At 40.5% G+C, this 23,738-nt stretch overlaps 1 protein-coding gene across 5 annotated transcripts in view; it reads left to right on the top strand.

The window, feature by feature from the left end:
- The window catches only part of LOC120744384 (unconventional myosin-XVIIIb-like), a 69,053-nt gene that overhangs the window by 12,696 nt on the left and 32,619 nt on the right, over positions 1 to 23,738 (top strand). For all 5 annotated transcript variants that reach the window (XM_040048741.1, XM_040048742.1, XM_040048740.1 and 2 more), the window contains exons 7-27: positions 1,717 to 1,884; positions 1,986 to 2,196; positions 2,770 to 2,912; positions 3,025 to 3,125; positions 3,457 to 3,520; positions 5,216 to 5,360; positions 5,669 to 5,839; positions 6,886 to 6,976; positions 7,762 to 7,954; positions 11,738 to 11,818; positions 12,449 to 12,569; positions 12,664 to 12,811; positions 13,588 to 13,771; positions 13,864 to 14,014; positions 14,549 to 14,658; positions 14,743 to 14,808; positions 14,891 to 15,019; positions 16,530 to 16,673; positions 18,718 to 18,807; positions 18,906 to 19,025; positions 19,104 to 19,209. In XM_040048741.1, the coding sequence (XP_039904675.1) occupies positions 1,717 to 1,884; positions 1,986 to 2,196; positions 2,770 to 2,912; positions 3,025 to 3,125; positions 3,457 to 3,520; positions 5,216 to 5,360; positions 5,669 to 5,839; positions 6,886 to 6,976; positions 7,762 to 7,954; positions 11,738 to 11,818; positions 12,449 to 12,569; positions 12,664 to 12,811; positions 13,588 to 13,771; positions 13,864 to 14,014; positions 14,549 to 14,658; positions 14,743 to 14,808; positions 14,891 to 15,019; positions 16,530 to 16,673; positions 18,718 to 18,807; positions 18,906 to 19,025; positions 19,104 to 19,209 (2,737 nt within the window). The remainder of the gene's footprint in view (positions 1 to 1,716; positions 1,885 to 1,985; positions 2,197 to 2,769; positions 2,913 to 3,024; positions 3,126 to 3,456; positions 3,521 to 5,215; positions 5,361 to 5,668; positions 5,840 to 6,885; positions 6,977 to 7,761; positions 7,955 to 11,737; positions 11,819 to 12,448; positions 12,570 to 12,663; positions 12,812 to 13,587; positions 13,772 to 13,863; positions 14,015 to 14,548; positions 14,659 to 14,742; positions 14,809 to 14,890; positions 15,020 to 16,529; positions 16,674 to 18,717; positions 18,808 to 18,905; positions 19,026 to 19,103; positions 19,210 to 23,738) is intronic.

The following is a 23,738-nucleotide window of genomic DNA, read 5'->3' as shown; positions in this document are numbered from 1 at the left end:
GAAGAATACAAAATCATCTGGTCCTCAGTAGGTTTTAAATTGGGGTACATGCAACCTCAGATGAACTAAAACACAGGACATAGGTCATATGACAGGACCTTGTCATCATTCATTTAACAGTTTGCTACTCACATTTGTGGTAAGACAGAAAAGGCTTCTTGGAAGGGTTATAAGGCCATATCCAAACAGTCTGGTGTCCATCATTCTGCATTGACAAAAATAATTTTATGTTACTCACAAATGGAAAACTAGTGGAAAACATTCAAGACATTCACCAGTCTTGAATGTTAAGGTAAGAGGTTAAAAAAACCTCTTCTCCCTAAATACATAAGAGAGCACATCTGTGCTTTGCAGAGGTGCATCTAAACTGTTGTTGTTTGTATTTACTTACACAGCATGTCTTGTGGAATTTACTGGAGTCAGCAGCAACAGCATAGCGCAGTCATATCAAGTCTAGTGACATAAGGCAGGAAAAGATCAGTAAAGAAACAATTTCTCGCAGCCAAAACACAAAACCAATGAGAAGTAGAATACGTTCAGCATGATGAGATTCAGACGGTGTTCCTGAAAAGAACCAAGTGAAGTTTGTGGTTCTGGAGAATTACTGGAGGTCTCAAGGGACATAAGATTACAATTTATTCCAATTGGATGAAGAGTTTTGGAGTTTCAGCTCCTTAACACGTGCCACTTTTGAAAAGGACCAAAATTGGACAATTGAGTCAAAGCCTATTTCATGGGCAGGTGTGGGCAATTCCTTTGTTATGTCATTTTCAATTAAACAGATAATAGTGCTGGGGTTGATTTGAGGTGTGGTGCTTGCATTTGGAAGATTTTGCTGTGACAACATGTGTCCAAAGTTTTCATGTGTGGCTGTGTGGCACTTTATACTTAAAGTGGCAGCTTTAGTTGCTGGGAAATAATCCATAAACTAAACTTATGAAAAACAAACAAGGAAATGAGAAACAGCAGGAGAGCAACCAAACATGACGAGACAAAGGGGAAGCAAAACTCAAAACACTGAACACAGGACATGAGACACAAGACAGGCATGGAGATGTAGACTTGACCAGGAGAAGACACAGGAGATGCACGACATAGAGACCGGGGAGACTAGACAAGAAAACATGTAACACAGGGGAGGCAAAGAAACAAAATCCAAGATCTAAAAATCACTAAAATACAACCAGACACTAACTGAATCAAAGAATATTAATAAACAAAACCAAAACCACTGAGTCACAGGACTCAGGACCAGCACAAAAGGAGCTCTCCATGCAGGTGAAAACCGAAAAACAAAAAAAAAAACCCATCCAAGAAACTGCTACAATGTTAGGAGCGGCAAAATCTACAGTTTGGTACATCCTGAGAAAGAAAGAATAATTTCAAATAATAATTTAATTTATATAAACAAAACTGAAAAACTGAAATGATCTTAGTTTTTGGTTAATTAGCAATTTGTTTCATTCAGGATGCTGAATTGAAATAGTCTGAGAATTTGTATAGACATAAACATATTTTGGTTTGTCATCTTATCTTAATCCAGAACAATAACATTAGTGATATCAAAGTTTTAAAAAGGCAGCATTTTTTAATAACTTTATAAAGCATCTCCACTAAGACAGAAGAAAACAGTTTTCACAGGGTGTAATCTGTGTGAAATCTGAAACGAACTCTTTCACATTTGAACCAATTAATGGAGATTCTGTTCCTCCACAGTGTAATCCACCAGAGCTCGACCTGTGTGAGGATCTGAGTGACCTGCAGAGCGTGAATGAATGTGGAGCTCTGCACACACTGACCAGTCGAGCTAAAGCAAATCTTCCACTGACACATGCAGGACCAAACCTGGTCAACTTCTGGCCCCCGTTACAGACCCACAGCAAGGTAAAATTTACACACATTTACAGATCAGTAACCCTATGAAACTACAAAGCTTATTAAGTATGTGCAACATTTTATGTTTATCTTCTTTTTTTCTCTATTAGACCCCAAAGTCACGGCGAGGGGAGTCTGTGTGGGATGCTCCTCCTGCCCTGGCTGCCCTGGTCAAACGGGTCTACATGTCTATGGTTGGCACCAGAAGGGATCACAGTGTGTGTGCATTGGGACGCAGTGGGACGGGCAAGACCACGGCATGTCAGACCTTCACACATGCTCTTATCAAACAAGCTGGCACAGCAGGAGAGAACATGAGTGGTGAGCGTGCGTTGTAAAAATGAAAACTGTTTAGGTTTTTAAAGTGTTAATGATCAGCACTAAAACTTGAAACTGGTACTAGTCTGTCATTTCAGTGACTGTGAGTGAGTCGCTACAACTATGAATCTTAAATGAATCCCAAAACTATATTCAATAAACGTTATACACATCAACATGTAAGAAAAATGATGAAAAATAACCTTTCAGGGAGTTTGTGGATCAAAACTTCTCTGTAACGATGTGAGAGACTGACAGTATCACACAATAAAGATTACTTCAAGTTAATACAGCTAATGTAAGCTATTAAATTGTGAGGTGCAAGTAGTGTTTTGTTAAATAACTATGACTATAACTATGTGTGATATGTCATGTGTTACTCTCATTCAAGTAATTTTAAAATCTGCTGAGGAAGGATTATTTTAGTCTGTCCTGAGAGGTAAAACCTTCGATGTAATAGAGGGTGTCCTGTTTTTAGCGAGCCTGTAGGTTCATTTTGCTGAAATGTTTGCTTCAGCTTGTTTTCCTCAGCTTTCCACACTTCCCTACTGTGATTATTGCTATTTCTTTCACTAGTGGAGCGTGTTCAGGCTATGTTCACTATCCTGAGGTCTTTTGGCTGTGTGAGCTCTAAGCACAGTGATGCGTCGTCTCGATTTGCTATGGTTTTCTCATTGGATTTTAACCATGCTGGACAAGCCGCCGCTGGACACCTACAGGCATGTAGCCCAGACATAAACCCATGTAAGTTAGTCAAACATGGCTGTGTAAATTGGGATTCGTGACTTCTGTTCCTTTTCCTCCTTTTTGTCCTGCTTCTCCATCATTCAGACCTTGATGTTGGACAAATGGAAAGTGTGCCAGAAAATTCAGGGAGAAAGTAACTTCCTGGTCTTCTCTCAGATGCTGGCAGGACTCAGCACAGAGATGAGGTAATCTCCAGTAAAAGTTAATAGGCAGATTTGTTTAAGAACTGCACTATATTCAACATATTTAATGACGCAACGGGAAATTTACCTTCACATTATGAAACATTACTGGCCCTCAAAGTATATATTGTAGGGTTGGACTCAAATCTGTCACTTTTTTAATTTGTTCCCCAAATTTTTTCCCCAAATTTTTAAGCCCTCATAACTTCTTATGTTCTAGTTGTGGTCCTGCTGAAGCAGCAGCAGCTGAAGGTGTATGTTGCAGATTCTTCCTTTATAGAGCTACTGATTTGCCACATAACAACCTATTTTCCCATTTCTGATTCTATATTAGGATCGAACTGCAGCTACACCAGCTCTCTGAATTCAACTCCTTTGGTATTGTTCATCCCGCCAAGGTACAGTAAGTGCATCAGAAGGGTCTCTTTTTTTTTTTTTTTACTTACCACTATATCACATGTCATGGTATAACAGGCAACATAACCGTAAGTGGAGAAGTCCAGCACAGGGCAGTTCTGTTTTGCATGAACACAGGTGTAATGCTATATTCAGTGGCAACTGGGAAATATTCATTTGTAATATCTGGCTAGGAAAAATCAATGAAAATGAATAATGTAGGTAAGGTTTTCTTCCCTAAGCTTCACATTTTACGATGTTCTGTGGAAGAGGAGCGTTCACAGTGACCTTGCGTATTTGCTGATTATCAGAAGAAGAAACAAAGGAAGTCAGGAGAAAGTTGTTTTTCCCTTTTCCTCTAAAATGGAAATCACTTTCAGACTTTAGACCGAATTTTTCTGGAACCGCTGTAATATATGACAACTGATGGCACTGCTGCGTGAATGCTGCTTTAAACATGTGTTTTTCATTAATGCCATCAAGTCTTTACAGCAGAGCGAGTAACTAATTTAAATGTTGTATATTTTGCACTTTTTGGGGGCTTTTCTGTCGCCTGTTCTGTATACTGTGTAACAGCCAGAGCCAGAATAGTCACAGCACAGCTGCAGCTGTGGTCACAGCCTCAGAGACAGCTACTGTTCAGAAAGTGTTCTGATGTATGGAACTACTTTGTGTTGCTTTGCATTGGGAACCATTAGTGTGCTGGTCCAGTCCCTGTTTAATAAACTGTAAAGAACTGCTCTTTGGATATTAAAGGAAAGAGAAAGTACTGAATTTACCCAAGATATTTAAACCTACAGGAAATGTTAATAGAAGGCAAAGAGATGCAGATGCAGCATTTTCCTCAAAAAGGTTTAAATTTCTGAAACAAAGTTCTTCAACATGAAATAAGAAATCATAAATATTCCTTCCCCTCCTACAGAAAACAAATAAATAAAGTGCAGCACTGTCTAGATGGGAAAATAAGTAAAGTAAATCAAACCAATAATTATAATAAATAATATTAATTTTATTTCTCCCCAAATATCCTGAGGCTGAGCTTGCAGCTTGGAACTCACCGGCTCTGGGGGGTCTTGTGCTTGCATAGACTGCACAGAGTGAGAAATGGCTCTCCTGAGAGAACCGTGGTTCTATTAATAATCCTTCTAGTTGAAATGAGTGCTGGCAAATAGCCCCAGCTGGGGGTTTCACCCACTCACAATGTGGCTGCTCATGTCTACTCATACTATATGATAATGCTGCTGAGGAACACAAAGGTAGTCAACAAAACTAACCATTTTGTATCTCTGTAGATCATAAATCTGTACTTTGTGTGGTAGCTGAGAAAAACTAAATAGGGACACAAGCGTTCACTAAACGTATTTGGATGGGGTCGCTGCATTTGGCACAATGACAGAAGTCAGTTAATGAACAATTCTAATTTAGAAGATTGACCAACACTTCTGCTTCAGTTCAAAGTTCTGGGTGTCCCTTTGCCCAGCATGCTTGTGTGAGTATGAGGCTCTGAGGTAATATAAATGGAAAAATGAGCCAAAACATAGAAAGTGAAGTGGTCAAACCACATGGGAAAAGAGTTAGACTGTGATTGGAGATAAGATGAAAGATGTGACTCAGCTGTTCCCTCACCTCATTTAATTGTCTGGCTGTCAAAAACAGAAAAGACAGACTGTCCCCTCTCCCTTTCTTACTGTTCTTAGGTGGAGGAGAAACAGCGTGCATCCATTGCTTTCACAAAGCTGCTGAGTGCCATGGAAACACTGGGCTTCTCACCCGGCGAGCAGAAGGCGATATGGCATGTTCTGGCTGGTATTTACCATCTGGGAGCTGCTGGGGCCTGTAAAGGTAACATAGTGATTCACTGTGAGTCACACAGTGTTACTACACACTCTCACACACACACACACCTCCTGTCTGTAGCTCAGGAGGTAGAACCATGGGAAGGTTGCTCGTTCGATCCCTGGCTTGGACAAGACACTGACCCAAAGACACAGAGTGATTCTCTTTAGGAAAGCTTGATAGTGTCGAGCTAACACTCCACCTCTGATCCAGTTACTTTAAATTTCTCACTCATTGCTGAGCCGACCATCACTAATGTTCAGTGCATGCTGTCATAATCACATCCTCTTTGAGTTTTCCCTTTGGTTGTGCAGTGGGCAGGAGGCAGTTTATGAACTTTGACAGTGCTCAGAGGGCAAGCAGTGTGCTTGGATGTGAAGGTGATGATCTGCACACAGCAGTATTCAAACATCACCTTCAACAGCTTCTGCAGAGGGCCACCGGGGGCAGCAGAGAGAGGAGCGGTGCAGCAGAATCAGAGGAAGGTGAGATGCCACACACTAAAGCCAGCATGTGAAAAACAGCAGCGGAAAGTTTAGAGAGTGTTTGAGGATCCTGTTGCACACTATCAGTGCTTTCAATCTCTGCTGATCATTACAAAAAACAAAACAAAACAAAGCTCATGGAAGTGAATAGAGAGATTGCTTCATTAATATATTTTAGTGGTTACAATTTTTCATTTATAATTTGTTTGATATTTCATTATTCAGCTTACTGCTATGTTGAACAATAAGGGCCATCAGTGCGGACTCCAACTAAACACAGCTCACTATTCTCCAACAGTTTTGATTGTTTAGAGGGAACTTTACCATTTTCTGATCCAGTGACAACTTCAAGCATCTTGTTACAAGAGCTAATGTGTGGCACCATCTGGCAAATGAACTGGTGTTTATAGAACGGGATCTTTGGTGGTCAGTACAATATAACACATCAGCATTGCAAAGAATTCACAGAATTAAAGCTACTCATGTAAGCCTCATTGCCTTTCCACCACCCAAACATCTTTCCTTCAGCCAAAAGATATGATCAGCAGAGCTGATTAGTCCGTGAATAATCTACCCAACAACACGGGAGCAGTTTGTTGCTCAGACTGTGACAAATATCACCAAAAGGTCATCAGTGACAAATAAAATTAAATGAAGTGGTGACCTGATGTGTGATATTGGAGACGCAGAGAGCTGAAGTCACATTCAGTTGCTCTGAATTTTGAATGGGTGCCTACATATATTTTACTTGTAGCATTTGTTGACTTTCTAGTGTGAGAGCTGACACGAAGCCTCTCAAGACTTAGCCAAAGGGCTATCATAGCCCTGCTTAACTTCTAAAAAAAGATCAGAGGCCCCAAAAAGCAGGGATAAAAGATACCTGCTTTAACCTCTCAGAGGTTCCAGATTTTCTTTGAGTTGCATTTTTAGAGAAAGGACAATGTGCTGTAGGAGTGGATTTATCCTGATAAAGCCTTTAAGGATAAAGGAGAACGTTAAACAACGCGAGTAGAAAAGTGTGTCCTTATTCACTTTGTTGTGCTCAGGTCCGAGGCTAACAGCTGCTCAGTGCCTCAATGGAATGGCTGCTGGACTTTATGAAGAGCTCTTCAATGCCATCGTGTCACTCATCAACAGGTCTGGATGCATCTCATTAAATACACGATCCACAGCCTTATCACAAGCTCTCAGTCTGCCTTCATAACTGCTGCCTAACAAGGCTTCATGACTTTAGACTTTGTTTTACGATGGCTTACTGTGCTTTTTCTTATTATCTTTAATATATTTTCTGCTACAGTGATTGAAGACTATATTAAACATGGCCCAAATTATCCCTGCAATCAATCTGAGTCTGAAAACTCAATTTCTGATCACTTTTCTACTCTTCTACTCTGTATGATGTCACAAAGAAGGGATATCCCTAATATGATGATTTCAGGCTCAGGACCACTAATGCCCACTGTTCAAAACCTTCTATTTTTGAGAGCAGCCAGTAAGAAGACAGCTGGCTTTTAAAGAACATTAAAACTGACTGCTCGTTTCATTGAGGGGTTGCCTAATGGCTTGATATGAGATTATAAGGAAGGCTTCGAACACAGAAGTCCAAATGTTTGAACTCCTGGAGTTTAAAATGAGGGGAAATAAATAAGAGGAGCTAATGTTGCTTTCTTTTTCTCAAGCTACATCTGTGGGTACCATTTACAAAGTTTGCAGACAGTCTGATGCATTGATCTGTACTTCTGTTTCCAGCTTCATGTGCTTATAGCAGCCGCCTGTTGTTTTGTGTAATTACCACGCTACTGAGGGGGGCCTTATCACATGATCATCCTTCCCTCTACTGTACATTCATGCATCAGATATGTGAATGAAGAACAAACATATAAAGAACTGTAAAACTCAATCAGGCTGTGTTTTGTGGGCAGGGCGCTGAGCAGTCAGCAGCTGATGCTAGCCTCTGTGATGGTGGTGGACACACCAGGCCTGAGGAACCCACGACACTCAGCAGAGGAGAGAGGAGCCAGCTGGTCCGAGTTCTGCCACAATTACCTACAAGAGAGGCTGCTGGAGCATTACCACTCACATACGTTCACACATACACTCGAGAGATACGCTCAGGTAACTCAGTGTACAGTTACATCTTTCAAGCTGAGTGATCATCTTCTGTGAGTAATGCACACTTACACATAAAAACTCAGTTTCTAAAGCCTGAAAAGAGTATTGAGAAGATGGATGGAGTACTTTTAGGTGATGATGAATGTAGAAAACGAGACAGGAGGATTGATGGGGACAGTTAGTGAATCAGGAAGTGCAGAGGATTAGTAAGAAGGACGTTTGGGGAAATGTGAAGAGAATAGGTTGGTCCAAATGACATACCTGTGCAGGTATAGGGATGTCTGGGAGAGAGGGCAGTGGACTTTTTGACTAGTCTGTTTAACAAAATCGTGAAGAGTGAGGGGATGCCTGGGGAGTGGAGAAGAGGTGTACTAGTACAGATTGTCAAGAACAAGACTAGTGTGCAGAGTTGTAGTAACTGCAGAGGGATAAAGCTGATGAGCCATACCATGAAGATGTAGTAAATACTTGTTGAAGCTAGGTCAACAAGAGAGGTGATGGTCAGTGAGCAGCAGTATGACCTCATGCTGAGAAAAAAACACTACAGATGTGATGTTTGCTTTGAGAGCATTGATGAAGTACAGAGGATATCAGACATAATAGAGTACCAAGAGAGGAACTGTGACAATGTGAGGAAGTCAGGAGGTACAGACAAGCATGTGAGGGTGGTCCAGGACATGTATGAGGACGGAGAGGCAGTGGTGAGGTGCCTGGTACAAGTGACAGATGGGTTCAAGGTGGGGATAGGTATCTGTGACCTATAATGTCTGCAGATGACATTAACATCTCCAGCAGAGTGGGGGGGATATTGTAGTGTCCATCGTTCTGCAGATGACAGTCAAGCATCTCAGCACAAGTAAGGAGTCTGAAATTTTGAATTTCAAGTCCTTTCGAGTCTTTAAAAAAAAAAAAAAAACGAAAAAAGCATGTTGCAGTTATGCTAAATGTAAATATTAGACCATGTAATTTTTAAATCTGTGTTTTTCTCAACACATGACAAAATAGTGAACTTAGAAAATATACACAAATTGTGAAATTGCACCTCTTTAAAATGCAGCTCAATTAAACCTAGCTCCAAGAATAATTTTCACCGACAGTTCTGAGATAAGCTGCATGTTATTCTTGGATGCGCTTGTAGGACCGGCTTTAAAATCGCATGACAAAAATATCATACATAAATAAATGATATTTTTTTTAAAATATCATTTAAAAAAAAAAAAACTGCATCACCAACGTAGCCTGGAAAACATTTGCTAGTTAGATGAAGTCAGCTATCTCATCGTAGCATATTTATATGCATATTTATAATCATACGGTTCTTGGAGTGAGCGCATACACTCATGAAGTTTAGTAACTTCCGGTCACTGCAACAAGCCCAGGTACAGTTTACCGACGGATGGGTGCAGGACCATGAAATGCACCGTGTAGAACGAAAGACCATCGTACGTATCATAAGTTTACCAGTCTCACAAATCGTCGTCATAAATACACATTCGTTAACCGTTTATTAATATAACCTTTGAGCTCAACGGTAATTAATTAGCAGTGGAAATAATTTCTGGTAGCATCACAGAAATGTAGCAGTGACAATAATACTGTATGCTGTAATCGTACTGGGCAATTAGTGATACAAAACAACTGTTTTATCCTGTGAATAAAAGTATATGTTTTTGTCAGTGTACCATAATAACAGAAGCGAAACGCAATATTGTGTCAGGACAATTTACTATTTATGCACAATAAACACAATAAATAAAGGAGCATAGCGCGACAATTTCTGTTCAGCGCCAGACTTGCTTATAACCTATATCACCAATTATGTTAAGAAAAATGACGTATTAACTACAACAGCAGACTGACCTTCGTGTAAATGCTTGGAGCAGACTAACCTGTGAGCTGGAGTGTTCTGGGACGTTATATTTGGTCTTTGAATGGCTGCAATCCAGTCGCCTCTTTGTTACTTCGGAAACATGGCTCGAACAATTTCTCTTCAACGACGTAATCCGATAACAACCGATCTCTTTACCCGTCGGCTTCCCGTGGCTGTCATGCGACCGGCTATTGCAGTTAATAATACAACAGCTTCTTGACATTTTTGTGTTTCTTTTTATCGCTGTGTGACTGATTTCAATTGAAAGCCTGCGTGCGCTAGTACCGCTTGCCACGAGTTCCCAGAATCCTTTGCGGTTCTACCCGTGAATGACGTCACATTTTCAATCTCTATATAATATGCATGTTAAATTTTATATTTGGGGTAAAATATCAAGTCTTTTCAAGTAAACCGGTTCAAGTCCAATTCAAGTCCCAGGTCATTGGTGTAAAAGTCCGAGTCAAGTCACAAGTCTTAGAACATTTTTTCAAGTCAAGGAGAGCAGTGGAAGAGAGCCTGAAGAGGTGGAGGTATGCTCTGTAGAAAAGAGTAATGAAAGTCAGTTAAAGGAAGACAGAATACGTCTGTGTGCATGAGAGGGAGACAGACGGACAGGTGAAAATGCAACAAGCAGAGATACTGAAGGCAGATGAGTGTAAATATGTGAGATCAACCACCCAAAGCAACAAACAGTGCACAAGAAAGGTGAAGAGTCCAAGCAGGGTGGAATGGGTGAAGGCAAGTGTCAGGGATGATTTGTGACAGAAGGATAGCAGCAAGAGCTAAAAGGAAAGTTTGTAGTAGTGAGATGGTAGATGGTAGTGAGACCTGCTGTGATGTATGGTTTGCAAATGAGGTGGCAGAGCTGAAGATGTTCAGTTCATTGGAAGGGAGGGAGATGGACAGGATTAAAAATCAGGAGTTCAGATTCAGAGAGGTGAGACTGAGATGAATGGAGCATATGCTGATGAGAGATAGTGGATATATTAGACAAAGGATGATGAAGATGGAGCTGCCAGGCAGGAGCAAAAGAGGAAGATCACAGAGAAGACCCATGGATGTAGTGAAGGAGGACATACAGAGGTTTGGTGTGATAGAGGACGCTGGGACAGGGTGAGAGAGTGTAAGTGCTGATAAGATGGATCGACAGGCAGGCAAACTTACTACGATTCCCATCCTTAACTGGAAAAGACTCACTCTTATCTGAATCTCTGCCTTTAACAGACCCTGTCATCTTTGTTTTACTTGTTTATGTTTTAGTCTGTTATCTTGTGACCCAATTATTGTGTTTGAGAACCTGATGCCATAACTTTTGCCTCTGTTTTGCTGCCCTGTCTTGTGTACCAGTATAAATGCCATGCCTTTCACTGGTTCATGTTCAGCTTACAGGCAACAGCACTTACGGTCCGAAAGAGTTTTCATAGCCAATCCCTCTTTGGAGCTTTAAAACACAAGAAAATCAATAAAATAACAATCTGTATAACAATTACACACATTAAAAAACAGAATTGCAGACCAGAAGAGAACTGTTTCTCACATGTGCAAGTGGCCAGAATGGGATTCACACACAGCAATTTTAAAATGTCAGCCACACTGGAATGTGTCCAGGATCCTTTCTGCTCAGCCTTTACTAACACCAGCTTTAACAAAAGAGTACCAGTTTTACCCCCTGAACTTATATATCTTTGGGAGATCTTCACAGTCGTGATAGCATGTCTGTCAAAGATGAAAGATTAACAAAAGAGGCAATTTCACTGAGATTAAACCAATAAAATTGTTAGATCTACAACAAATATGTTCCGATTTGATGAAAATGACACACAAAAACGAGTTAAAGCGATTATTACTGAGTCAGAAAAGTGCATAGGTGAGAAAAATACATTTGCCGGAACGACTTTATGTTTTGTCTGCTGCAGGAGAAGATCCACGTGGAGTTTGAATGTCCAGAGACCAGCCCGGCCGAGGTGGTCTCTGCTATTGACCAGCCACCTCCACAGGTACGCAGCAATGTGATGTAAAAAAGACGTAAATGTGAGCATGAGGATAACAGCCATAACATCTTACCAGGAGTCTGATGTTTTCAACTTTACGCAGGAATCTTAAAGTTGTCTCATTTAAATTTCTGTCGTATAATGTTATATGATAATAGCTCTAGAGACTCCAGAAATAACTTCTGTCTTGAACGCATGAGACTACGAGGCTTGTTGAGACTTCTAGTTTTACCTAAAATCATCCCCTGCCCTGCTGCAACAACCCAAATAAACGTTTATCAAAAGTTGACAAACTTGTCTGAGTTGGGTTCGATTATTAACAGAGGGAATCGTTTCACCAGCAGCACCTACAACTGGAGGTTATGTAGCCTGAGAGGTGCACCAATACTTTTCCTCCTTGTCATTATTATTACAGTCTGTCCTTACTACTCCCCTTAAAAGAAGCCAGAAGAACAGTGCTCGTTTGCCAGCATTTATCTTGTTCAAGAAATTACATGTACTGTGACTTTTAGCATAAAAATGTTTTTCTACTTCACTTTTCATTGTATCCTCCATCTGACCAATAGAAAATCATCATGCTTTAACCCAATGTATGCTTGAAAAGCACGTGTGTGTGTGTGTGTGTGTTTGTTTCAGGTCCGCGCAGCAGATGAAGACCGCAGAGGTCTTTTATGGGTTCTGGATGAGGAGATGGTGACGCCAGCCTCTTGTGAAAACAGGGCCGTGGAAAGAGTGTGCCAGTATTACAGCAACATGGGTAAAAAATACACAGAGAGACTCCCTGCTAGTGAAAACTTAAGCGCCATATAACTTAAAGAGGATGAATTAATTGTGTTTGTTTGTCCTTGCAGTGCGACAGTGTGAGCAGCTGCTGCAGTGTGAGGTGAAGCACCTGATGGGGTCTGATCCTGTCCGATACGATCTGGCTGGATGGTTCAGCCTCATCCAGAACAACCCATCTGCTCTGAACACCATCTGTCTGCTCCAAAACTCCACTGTGTAAGTCAGAGGCCTGGGGGCTGCCCCACAAGGATGCCGTGTCTAAATGAATATCTTCTAGTAGGCTCCAGTTGGCAAATGGCCCTGAGAAAATATTTTACTAAAAGAGTGGTGAAAGCCTTTCAAACAGTTAACGGGTGTGTTAGATGTCATTAAATGGTCAAAAGTCTGTATATCCAACTAAAACTAATTATTGTGACCCTGTAAAAGGAACAGGTTTTAATGATAGAAACAGTGCTAATATAAAAGGACAGTTTCCTTTCCTCTTTCAGAAGCTACTGTCTCCTTTTAATCTTGGTGTTTAAACTGAACATATGCACATAGTTGTACTGTGTTTAAATTAGATTAAACTGAGATAAGAAAAGTCTTTATTAACCCTTAGGGAAACAAATTCAGGTGTTTTGGCAGCACAGAAGAAAGAAAATGTAGAGAAGGGGAATGTTTTTAATAACTTCTCCATCTGGACACTTTCTTGCTAAGAAACCATTTTAAAAAGTAGCAGTGAGCACAGATATTCATCTCAGCAAGCATGAAGCACTGCTCCAGGACTTTCGGAATTCTTTGCCCAGAAAGTTTTTAAATGACTTCATGGAACAGACTGCCCATATACTGTTGATGAAGTAATTAACAACTGTTAATTAGCAGGTATGAACATGTGTGGTTCATCCATACATGATTCATTTACTCACAGCACATACCAGCTACACACTTGTAGTGATGTCAAAAACATGTTTTGACATCCTGTGATAGCTAGGTTCTCTCTCTGCCCTCCCCAGAGGGGTTGTGAAAGCCATGTTCACCCCAAGAATTTCTCTGCCCCCCCTGTGTCGGGCTCTGGGGGGACTAGAGGGTGGCAGCCAGCGCTCTTTGCAGAGGAATGGCACCATCAGGAAGACATTCAGTGGGGGAATGGCAGCGATACGCAGACACTCCCAGTGTATTGCAGTAAAACTCCAGGCAGTAAGTTTCCAGAGCATTCACTATCAAATCCTCATCTATTTCTGTAGTGTAACTGGATTCCTTCCCTCTTTGCTGCTTTCCCCACCATGCAGGATGCTCTTATCAATCTGATCCGTCGAGCCAGGCCGGTGTTTCTGCAGTGTGTCAGTGCAAAGACTGACAATGGAAGTTTTGACATCCCAGCCCTCAGGGTGCAACTGCACTCCACACAGATCCTGTCAGCTCTGCAGCTATACCGCATAGGTATGCATGCTAATGCATTAATATTTCAAGCTGTAACACTGTGTGTAAACCAAGTACAAAGCTATTAGTGACCATTCTAGGGTTAGGGTTATTGTTCTGTTGTACATGTTTAAAAGGCAAATATTCTGCAAGTAAAATATGTTATCTTTCAGAGTAAGTCACATCTATTATTTGGAATCTATGACACCCAACATATAGATTAATGGCAAAACAACTAGCAGCTTGATATTCCGATATCTGGAAGAAGCAACTCCTATCACAACTAGAGACTGACAAGGTGAACACAAAACCTGACATCACGTCAGGGGGGAGATGTCATTATCCCCACACAAGGTGAAGGTGTTGAGTGCGAGAGTGACTGACCTGAGAGATAGGATCATAGCTAAGAGAGAGAGAGTAAAACTTGAAGGATCAAGACCCCGACACACAGAGACACACACACATACCTGTATATACATATATATGTTCTCGCCCTTTTTCCAAATATTCCTGATGCAAATTAAAAAATCAATCTGTGGCCATGTTTGTCTGCAGGTTATTCAGAGCACATGACTCTGGGGGATTTCAGGTGTCATTTCCAGGCTCTCGCTCCTTCAGTCATGAAACGTTACGCTTCAGTGTTTGTCAGCCACGATGAGAGAAAGGTCAGATGGCACATGGCAGCAGCTCCCTTTCTTGTTCAGCATCATGTCATGTAAACACCTTTTTTGTGTTTGCTTATGTGTCAGGCAGTGGAAGAGCTGCTGGTTGAATTGGATGTGGATAAAAAGAGCATCCTCGTGGGTGCCAGCCGGGTAAGAACATGTTTGTACTCGAACAGCTGAATTTATTTCATGCTGATATGTCTCATACATTTTTTCCCCCGTTGTGCGTTAGGTGTTTATGAAGCGAGGTGTGTTGTGCTATCTGGAGCAGCAGAGGGAGAAGCAGGTCACTGGTTGGCTGGTCCACCTACAGGCTGCCTGTTTGGGACATCTTGCCCGTCAGAAATATCGCAAACTCAAGGTACTTATGTCTCTGTGAGCTTGCCTTCTGCACTGCTGACTGGGAATTGATGGAATTGATACGAATTTCTCATTGGCTCCCCTTTGAGTGTCACCACCATCGCTAAAGAGCATATCAAAGAAATTACACAAAACCTCTCTGAGTAGAACACAAAGCCAACAGCACTGGGTGCTGGGCTTGGGTTGGCATTCACTCAGCTTTAACATCATTCTGGGCTCTTGGCTAGCTTAGTGTTAGTATGCTGTCTGCGCATGTTAGCACTTAGCAACATGGCCTGGCCTGCATTTGTATAGCGCTTTACTCAGTCCCTAAGGACCCCAAAGCGCTTATAGCGCAAACATAATGTGTCTGTTTCTGTCCTGGATGCAGTTTGAACATTGCACTCTTGTCCTGTTGTGCAATATAAATAATATATAAATATAAATTATCCATGGTGTAGACTGCGGCACTATTTTCTTCCTCCGACTCATGAACTTAAATCAACTGATTGTAGTGTGAGCGCAAGAACCAATAAGTGGGATCAATAAGTAAGCTGACTAACAATTCCGAAGAACTGGGCTACTGTTCTCTATAAGAACAGGTTCTCGATTCCTACTACTGACTAATCGAACCGCCAAATTTCCAATTGGTAGCCATAAGTGCCCAGTGAGATATTTTTAATATATACATGAACACAAACAGGAGCTTTGACCTTACCAGAAGAAAATTGTACATCATGTATTTTAAATGCAGCTGTTAGCATTTCCTTTAACTTTACAACTTTTGTTTCTTTTTGAGAGTTGTTGTTTTCAAACTTTTTGTGGTGCCTTTTTTTGCACTTTCTTGTGTTTTTTCTTTTCATAGGTTGTACTTCTTTGTGGTCATTTTGCATTTATGTAGCGGTGTTATGCTTTGCATGGTGGTTTTAGATGGGAATTGTTTATTTGTTTTCTTTGCTATTCATGCGTTTTAATTTTTTTTTTAATCTCTCTTGGTGTTTTTTCCTTTTTTGGTAGGTTTTTGTGTATCTTGTCGGTCATTTTGCATTACTGGAAGTGTTTTATGATTTGTGTGGTTGTTTTGCATCTCCTTGTCATCACTTTGAGTCTCTTTGTGTCTGCTTTATCTTTTACAGTTTTTATGTGTTTCTTTTTTTATGGATGCTTTGCACTCCTTGACCTTTGACCTTAGCAAGTAATCATACATTTTCACTAGTTATTGCATAAATTATTGTACTAGTATAATAGTATTTCAGTTTAAGGTAATATCACTTTAAAATAAATGTGTCATTACTTTTTCATTCTATAATTGTTGGTTCAGGTCTCAATGAAACTTTTTTATTTTTATTTTTTTACATTTTGTTGCAATGGCATTTAATAGTTTTATCTGTCGCTTTAAAAGGAGACTGAGCTCAGCTGTAGGTTAAACTCACACATTTTGTGTGTGTGTGTGTGTGTGTGTGTGTGTGTGTGTGTGTGTGTGTGTGTGTGTGTGTGCGTGCGTGCGTGCGCGTGTGCCCGTCTGTCTCCAGGTGCAGCAGATGGCAGTGAGTTGTCTGCAGAGGAACCTGCGGGCTCTCAGGGTCGTGTCCAAGTGGAGCTGGTGGAAACTTTTCTGCAGTGTGCGTCCTCTCCTTGATGTCAACATGGATAATGAGAGGCTCAGGGCCAAAGAGGTACATGATCACAATTATCAGAAGGTGTTCAAACACTTTGTGAAAAAATGTATTTGCTTTTTTGCAGAGATTTAGATGAAACGAATGAAGACTGAGTGATTGATTTTCTTGCTCAATGTTTCCAAATTAAGGCAAATGTATACATGTGTATTTTAGTAATATGTTTCTTAAATGTATATATATGTATTAGCATTAATCTTTTAGCTTTAGGAGTTAAATGGACAAATATAAAAGTATCTTAATCTGGTAAATAGCTTACAAATCTTAGAATATCAACTTATTAACATTGCAAAGTACAATAGTTTCCGCTGTAAACTCTCTAGCTCATGCTTATCAGGGAAAGACAGAGGGTTAGATAATGCGTTCGTTGGAAGGTAGCAAAGCATTTTTTGGCAACATTCAGATGACACTGTAATGCACAAAGTGACAAATGTCTTCATGTATTGTAGAGTCCTGGATGGAATATCCTATACACTGTATCGGTGCTTCACTAAATGTTCGCAGAATACCACAAGGTGGAAACTATGTGGGACTCTTACAAGGCGATGTCCTTAACACCACTGTGGATGTGCTTAGAGCTGTGTTAATGTGTTATTGTATTTTTTCTTATATGTTAGTCTTATTTAACTGTAATGCAATGAAATGGCAAGTGAGCAGAAAGTACTTGCAAAAATCTTGCCTCACTATTAATTATTTTATATTTTGATAGGAATATCAAAATATAAAATTAAAATTTTATATTTGATATATTTTGATAGTGCACCAATGTATTGAAACATGAGCAAACATACATTGAAATATAGTATATGAGACCAAAACAGAGTTTGTGCAATTATAATTAACTTGAAAGTGAATATTGGGTATGAGCACCTTTAGTCTTCAGGGGTAATCTAAGGAGCATGGAAAGAGAAGCATCTGGACTTCTTTAAGTTTCTTGAAGATGTTTCACCTCTCACCTGAGAAGCTTTTGCTCTACCGTTTGCTCCCAGATTTTAAGCCTTATTGGGTGTGTCCCCAAGAGTGTTGTGGACCACCTATTGATCCTCTGCCTAATGGCACTAGCCAATTGTGGGTCACTTTGCATTTTTGCTATGTGACTAAAGATAACCACAAAAGAACATCCTCTTAAATTTGTGCAGGGAATTAAAATGCATTATTTTCACAACCACAAATATCATTGTTTAATATGTTCACTGTTTTTGAGAACACTAAGAGAAGATTACACAAGGTAAAGTCATGTCCTGCTCTGTGTGGGTGACTCGACTTTTCCCAGCAATTTCCAGGACTGATCAGTAGGTGGTGCTTTTTGCCATGTCGGACTTTTGTCTTCATCGTCACTGCTCAGGAGCAGATTATATTTTCAGCATAAAGTCCCATGACCATTTGGCCTAGTAAAAGGTACACACCACTGTGAGAGTAAAGCGAAATATCCAGGGTCTGTACAGACTGTATGTAATGATGAACATTGCCACTTTGGAGTCACTGGTTAGTGAAGTCCTCTTATGAAGCCTCAAGCGAATGGTGGTTATGATTGAGAAACTGCAACACTCATAGGCTGGTTGATTATTCCAGTCTTATAAATGTGTACATTTTACACAGAGTAATTTTACATATGAAAACTGCCTAGCCATGCCTCAAGGCTCAGTAAACATAATTACATCTTTTTGTTGTGAGCAAAAGTTGCTGTGGGTTCTCTCTTAGTTAGAATAGACACAACAATTTATAACTCGAGCTTCTATTGCTATAATCGTTGACTTAAACTTACATGCCTGTGGTTTTAATTTCATGCAAAGTAATTAAGCAGTCCATCTTAAATGACAAAGTACCAATGCTGTCTGAATTGTTTTTGAAGCTATATTTTTGTGCACTCGAGACAAGAAGAACAATTATAAGGCTGCGTAGTGTTCATAATGGAAGTTCAGTGAGCTGTAGCAGTGCCAGCATCTAATAGGTGGATTTTGGTTTCAGTGAACGAGTGTACAGTGATAATAATCACAATGATGTTTCAGTCACAGTGAGTCTTTTATTTTGCCATTTTTGTCAGGATGAAATGTCAGTTCTGAGACGACGCCTAGAGAAATCAGAGAAGGAGAGAAATGAGCTGAGGCAGACTGCAGACAGCCTGGAAACCAAGGTTTGTATTCTCACACAGACACACCTATACACACACACACACATGCACACACACACACACATGCACACAAACAAACTCATGTTGTGATCTATGTGCAGGTTACAGCTGTGACATCTGAACTGAGTGATGAGCGTTTCCGCGGTGATGCCGTGGGCCAGGCTCTGGATGTGGAGAGGGCAGAGAGACTTCGACTCAGCAGGGAGAACAAAGACCTGCAGGTAAGACAAAAAAAATCCTGTTACTTGTTACTCAGTTTACAAGTCCTGTTACTTACCTCGGTACTTTTTAAACTATAGGCTCGCCTAGATCAGTGTAAAGTGACCATGGAAACCCTGGAGAAGCAGCTGGAGGAGGAGAAGCAGAAAGCTCAGGCTAAGGAGAGTCAGAGAGGAGCAGTGACAGGTAAAGAGTTGTCCTAGGACCAATTTAGTGTTGTCCTGCATGTTTGCCAGGACCTACACAGAGGTACATGATTTTCGAGTGCCAGGAGTGTTTTCTGAAGCCAAAAATATTTACACCTAAGCCAATAAAAAACAGCTTCTTCCCAAAGTACCACTGATAGCTGGAATTAACCCTATAAAGTTTAAGTCTTCATCAGCGATGACTCCAAAACAAACCCTGTCTCCAGAAGACACATTTACTGGAATGGTTATCAAATTGTTCTCCGAAATCAAAATTATATACATATATATACGCACACACACATACATATATATATGTATATATATATATATATATATATACATTAGGGGTGCAACGATACACAAAATTCACGGTTCGGTTCGATACTTTGGTGTCACGGTTCGATATTTTTTCGATACAAAAAATTGTTCATGCATTTTTAATTTGTCATTTATTAAAATTATAAATATATATTTTAACTCAAAAGTACAGTTTTTAAATTTAACCCTAACCCTTGTGCGTGTTTTTTATTTTGACAGCGAATGCGCACCTGCGGACCACTTATGTGCAGCCCTGGTTATTTAGCTCATCATATTGCAGCCACAGAAATTCTTTTGTCCATGAAACCATAAAGCTGCACTTTCTTTTTGCCTTATAGTCTGATTTGTCATAACTTCTCCATTTTGTGGTAAGCTTTTCTTTGGCTGTCACTTCTTCACCCTGACCTGTCTTATTTGGCTCAGCAGAACTGAAATGCTTTTACACGCTCACTCACATAAGCTCAGCGATTCTCTGCGCGATCAACCTCTCATATGTTTAAGCTTGCTGCGGGAGATTTCACTTGTCATGTTTGCATAGTAAGCTAACGATTAATAAGACTATGTCAGAGGAATTGGTGCGCAAATTATCATCACTCACCAATCAGTACTGTCGCTCTCTATACACAGTTCGCACGATTGCAAAGTGAAAGCAAAAAAACAAGCGCAAATTCAAACGCGACTTCAATATGTCACATATTGACAGTGGCTCACCGATGCCAATGACATAATTACCCAGCTACATTTCTGAAAGAATGCAAAAGCATTGACATATATTTTTCCTACAATAGCCCGACGGGCAGGGAAGAGATAGATTTTGGTAGCCCGACTGAAAAAAATCGCTAGCCCCAGGACGTCGGGCTAGCGATATTGCAAGCCCTGTATCTGATTGAGGAATCACTCATCTTTGGAAAAGAGAGTTTATTACAGAGAAATGGCTCTTTCCAAAATAAAAGCTATACTATACACTTCTTCTGGGCTATATTCTCAGTAGCATAAGGAGAATCATGTGCTAACAGCTGTCTAAATGACTCGGCTAAAGTTAGTAGCATGCTTGCTTTTTTTTGTCTGCTTCCACTTGTCTTTGCACTAGGATGATGTCTGCGTAAATGTGCAGTCATATTCGTTGTGTTCCCACTAGTGCTTTCAGGTTAATCTCGTTGAAATGACCTTAACGCCACAACACGGCAAATCTCCGTTAACGAGCTACCGCCGATCGCTCCGTGCATGGGGCTAGACGGCAAACACGTTAACGAGCTAACTGCGCTAACACACTAGTTCACACCAATGTAATTGAGCATTGCATGGCACATCCAACATAGTGTTTTACTTTAGTCCATGACTCGCTTACCTTCAGGGTCATACGTCACATGAAAACCAAAATAATTCCAAACGCCAGATCTGAATGTTGCAAGTAGAGCTTAACTTCTGTCTCGCTAGCTTGCCCTGCGCTCTTCCTTCTGACTATGCTGTCTGTGTTGAGCGCTCAGTGGATCTGCGCTCGACAGTGCAGCCTAGGCGGAGTAGTCGAACACAGATTCACTGAGCGCTCAACACAGACAGCATCGTCAGAAGGAAAATTGATAAAATAAATTACAAATGTTGTATTGTTCGATACATATGCGTACCGAACCGAAAGCACTGTATCGAACGGTTCAATATCGATACAAATATCGTTGCACCCCTAATATATATATATATATATATATATATATATATATATATATATATATATATACCGGACATAGTGGTGGTAGACAAACAGAAGAAGACGGCCGTAGTGATCGATGTAGCGGTTCCGAATGACAGCAATATCAGGAAGAAGGAACACGAGAAGCTGGAGAAATACCAAGGGCTCAGAGAAGAGCTCGAGAGGATGTGGAGGGTGAAGGTAACGGTGGTCCCCGTGGTAATCGGAGCACTAGGTGCGGTGACTCCCAAGCTAGGCGAGTGGCTCCAGCAGATCCCGGGAATAACATCGGAGATCTCTGTCCAGAAGAGCGCAGTCCTGGGAACAGCTAAGATACTGCGCAGGACCCTCAAGCTCCCAGGCCTCTGGTAGAGGACCCGAGCTTGAAGGATAAACCGCCCGCAGGGGCGTGCTGGGTGTTTTTTTTTATATATATATATTAGGGGTGCAACGATACACAAAATTCACGGTTCGGTTCGGTTCGATACTTTGGTGTCACGGTTCGATATTTTTTCGATACAAAAAAAATGTTCATGCCTTTTTAATTTGTCATTTATTAAAATTATAAATATATATTTTAACTCAAAAGTACAGTTTTTAAATTTAACCCTAACCCTTGTGCGTGTTTTTTATTTTGACAGCGAATGCGCACCTGCGGACCACTTATGTGCAGCCCTGGTTATTTAGCTCGTCATATTGCAGCCACAGAAATTCTTTTGTCCATGAAACCATAAAGCTGCACTTTCTTTTTGCCTTATAGTCTGATTTGTCATAACTTCTCCGTTTTGTGGTAAGCTTTTCTTTGGCTGTCACTTCTTCACCCTGACCTGTCAGCAGAACTAAAATATAAATCCTGCTGCTTTTACACACGCACTCACATAAGCTCAGCGATTCTCTGCGCGATCAACCTCTCATATGTTTAAGCTTGCTGCGGGAGATTTCACTTGTCATGTTTGCATAGTAAGCTAACGATTAATAAGACGATGTCAGAGGAATTGGTGCACAAATTATCATCACTCACAGATCAGTGCTGTCGCTCTCTATACACAGTTCACGCGATTGCAAAGTGAAAGCAAAAAAAACAAGCGCAAATTCAAACTCGATTTCAATATGTCACATATTGACAGTGGCTCACCGATGCCAATGACATAATTACCTAGCTACATTTCTGAAAGAATGCAAAAGCATTGACATATATTTTTCCTTCCTACAATAGCCCGACGGGCAGGGCAGAGATAGATTTTGGTAGCCCGACTGGAAAAATCGCTAGCCCCGGGACGTCGGGCTAGCGATTTTGCAAGCCCTGTATCTGATTGAGGAATCACTCATCTTTAGAAAAGAGAGTTTATTACAGAGAAATGTCTCTTTCCAAAATAAAAGCTATACTATCCACTTCTTCTGGGCTATATTCTCAGCAGCATAAGGAGAATCATGTGCTAACGGCTGTCTAAATGACTCGGGTAAAGTTTGTAGCATGCATGTTTGTTTTTTTTGTCTTTGCACTAGGATGATGTCGGCGTAAATGTGCAGTCATATTCGTTGTGTTCCCACTAGTGCTTTCAGGTTAACCTCGTTAAAATGACCTTAACGCCACAACACGGCAAATCTCCGTTAACGAGCTACCCCTGATCACCCCATGCATGGGGCTAGACGGCCAACACGTTAACGAGCTAACTGCGCTAACACACTAGTTCCCACCCATGTAATTGAGCATTGCGTGGCACATCCAACATACTGTTTTACTTTAGTCCATGACGCGCTTACCTTCAGGGTCATACGTCACATGAAAACCAAAATAATTCCAAACGCCAGATCTGAATGAGGGTGGGGGAGGTTCAATTTGCCATGTTGCAAGGAGAGCTTAACTTCTGTCTCGCTAGCTTGCCCTGCGCTCTTCCTTCTGATTATGCTGTCTGTGTTGAGCGCTCAGTGGATCTGCGCTCGACAGTGCAGCCTAGGCGGAGTAGTCGAACGCAGATTCACTGAGCGCTCCACACAGACAGCATCGTCAGAAAGAAAGTTGATAAAATAAATTACAAATGTTGTATTGTTCGATACATATGCGTACCGAACCGAAAGCACTGTATCGAACGGTTCAATATCGATACGAATATCGTTGCACCCCTAATATATATATATATATATATATATATATATATATATATATATATATATATATATATATATATATATATATGTGTATGTGTGTGTGTGTGTGTGTGTGTGTGTGTGTATATATGTGTGTATATATATATGTGTGTGTGTATATATATATATATAATGTGTGTGTATATATATAGTGTATATAATATATTATATAATTATATAATAATATATATATTTTTGTCTTTCCCCAAAATATAGACTAAGAGTTAGGATATTACCTAAAGCCTCAAAACCCAGTCATATGTTTCTTCTGCTACGTTTCTCCAAGACAGAAAGCTTGTCCCCAATGTTTGGGGAAGAAAGTTTTTGCACAAAAGTTTAAATATTTTTAAAATGCTCTGTAATCATCTCTATTC

The sequence above is a fragment of the Simochromis diagramma genome, unplaced genomic scaffold (assembly GCF_900408965.1).
Source record: "Simochromis diagramma unplaced genomic scaffold, fSimDia1.1 OVJJ01000683.1, whole genome shotgun sequence".
Lineage (NCBI taxonomy): Eukaryota > Metazoa > Chordata > Actinopteri > Cichliformes > Cichlidae > Simochromis > Simochromis diagramma.
This window is presented reverse-complemented; position numbering and strand designations above follow the sequence as displayed.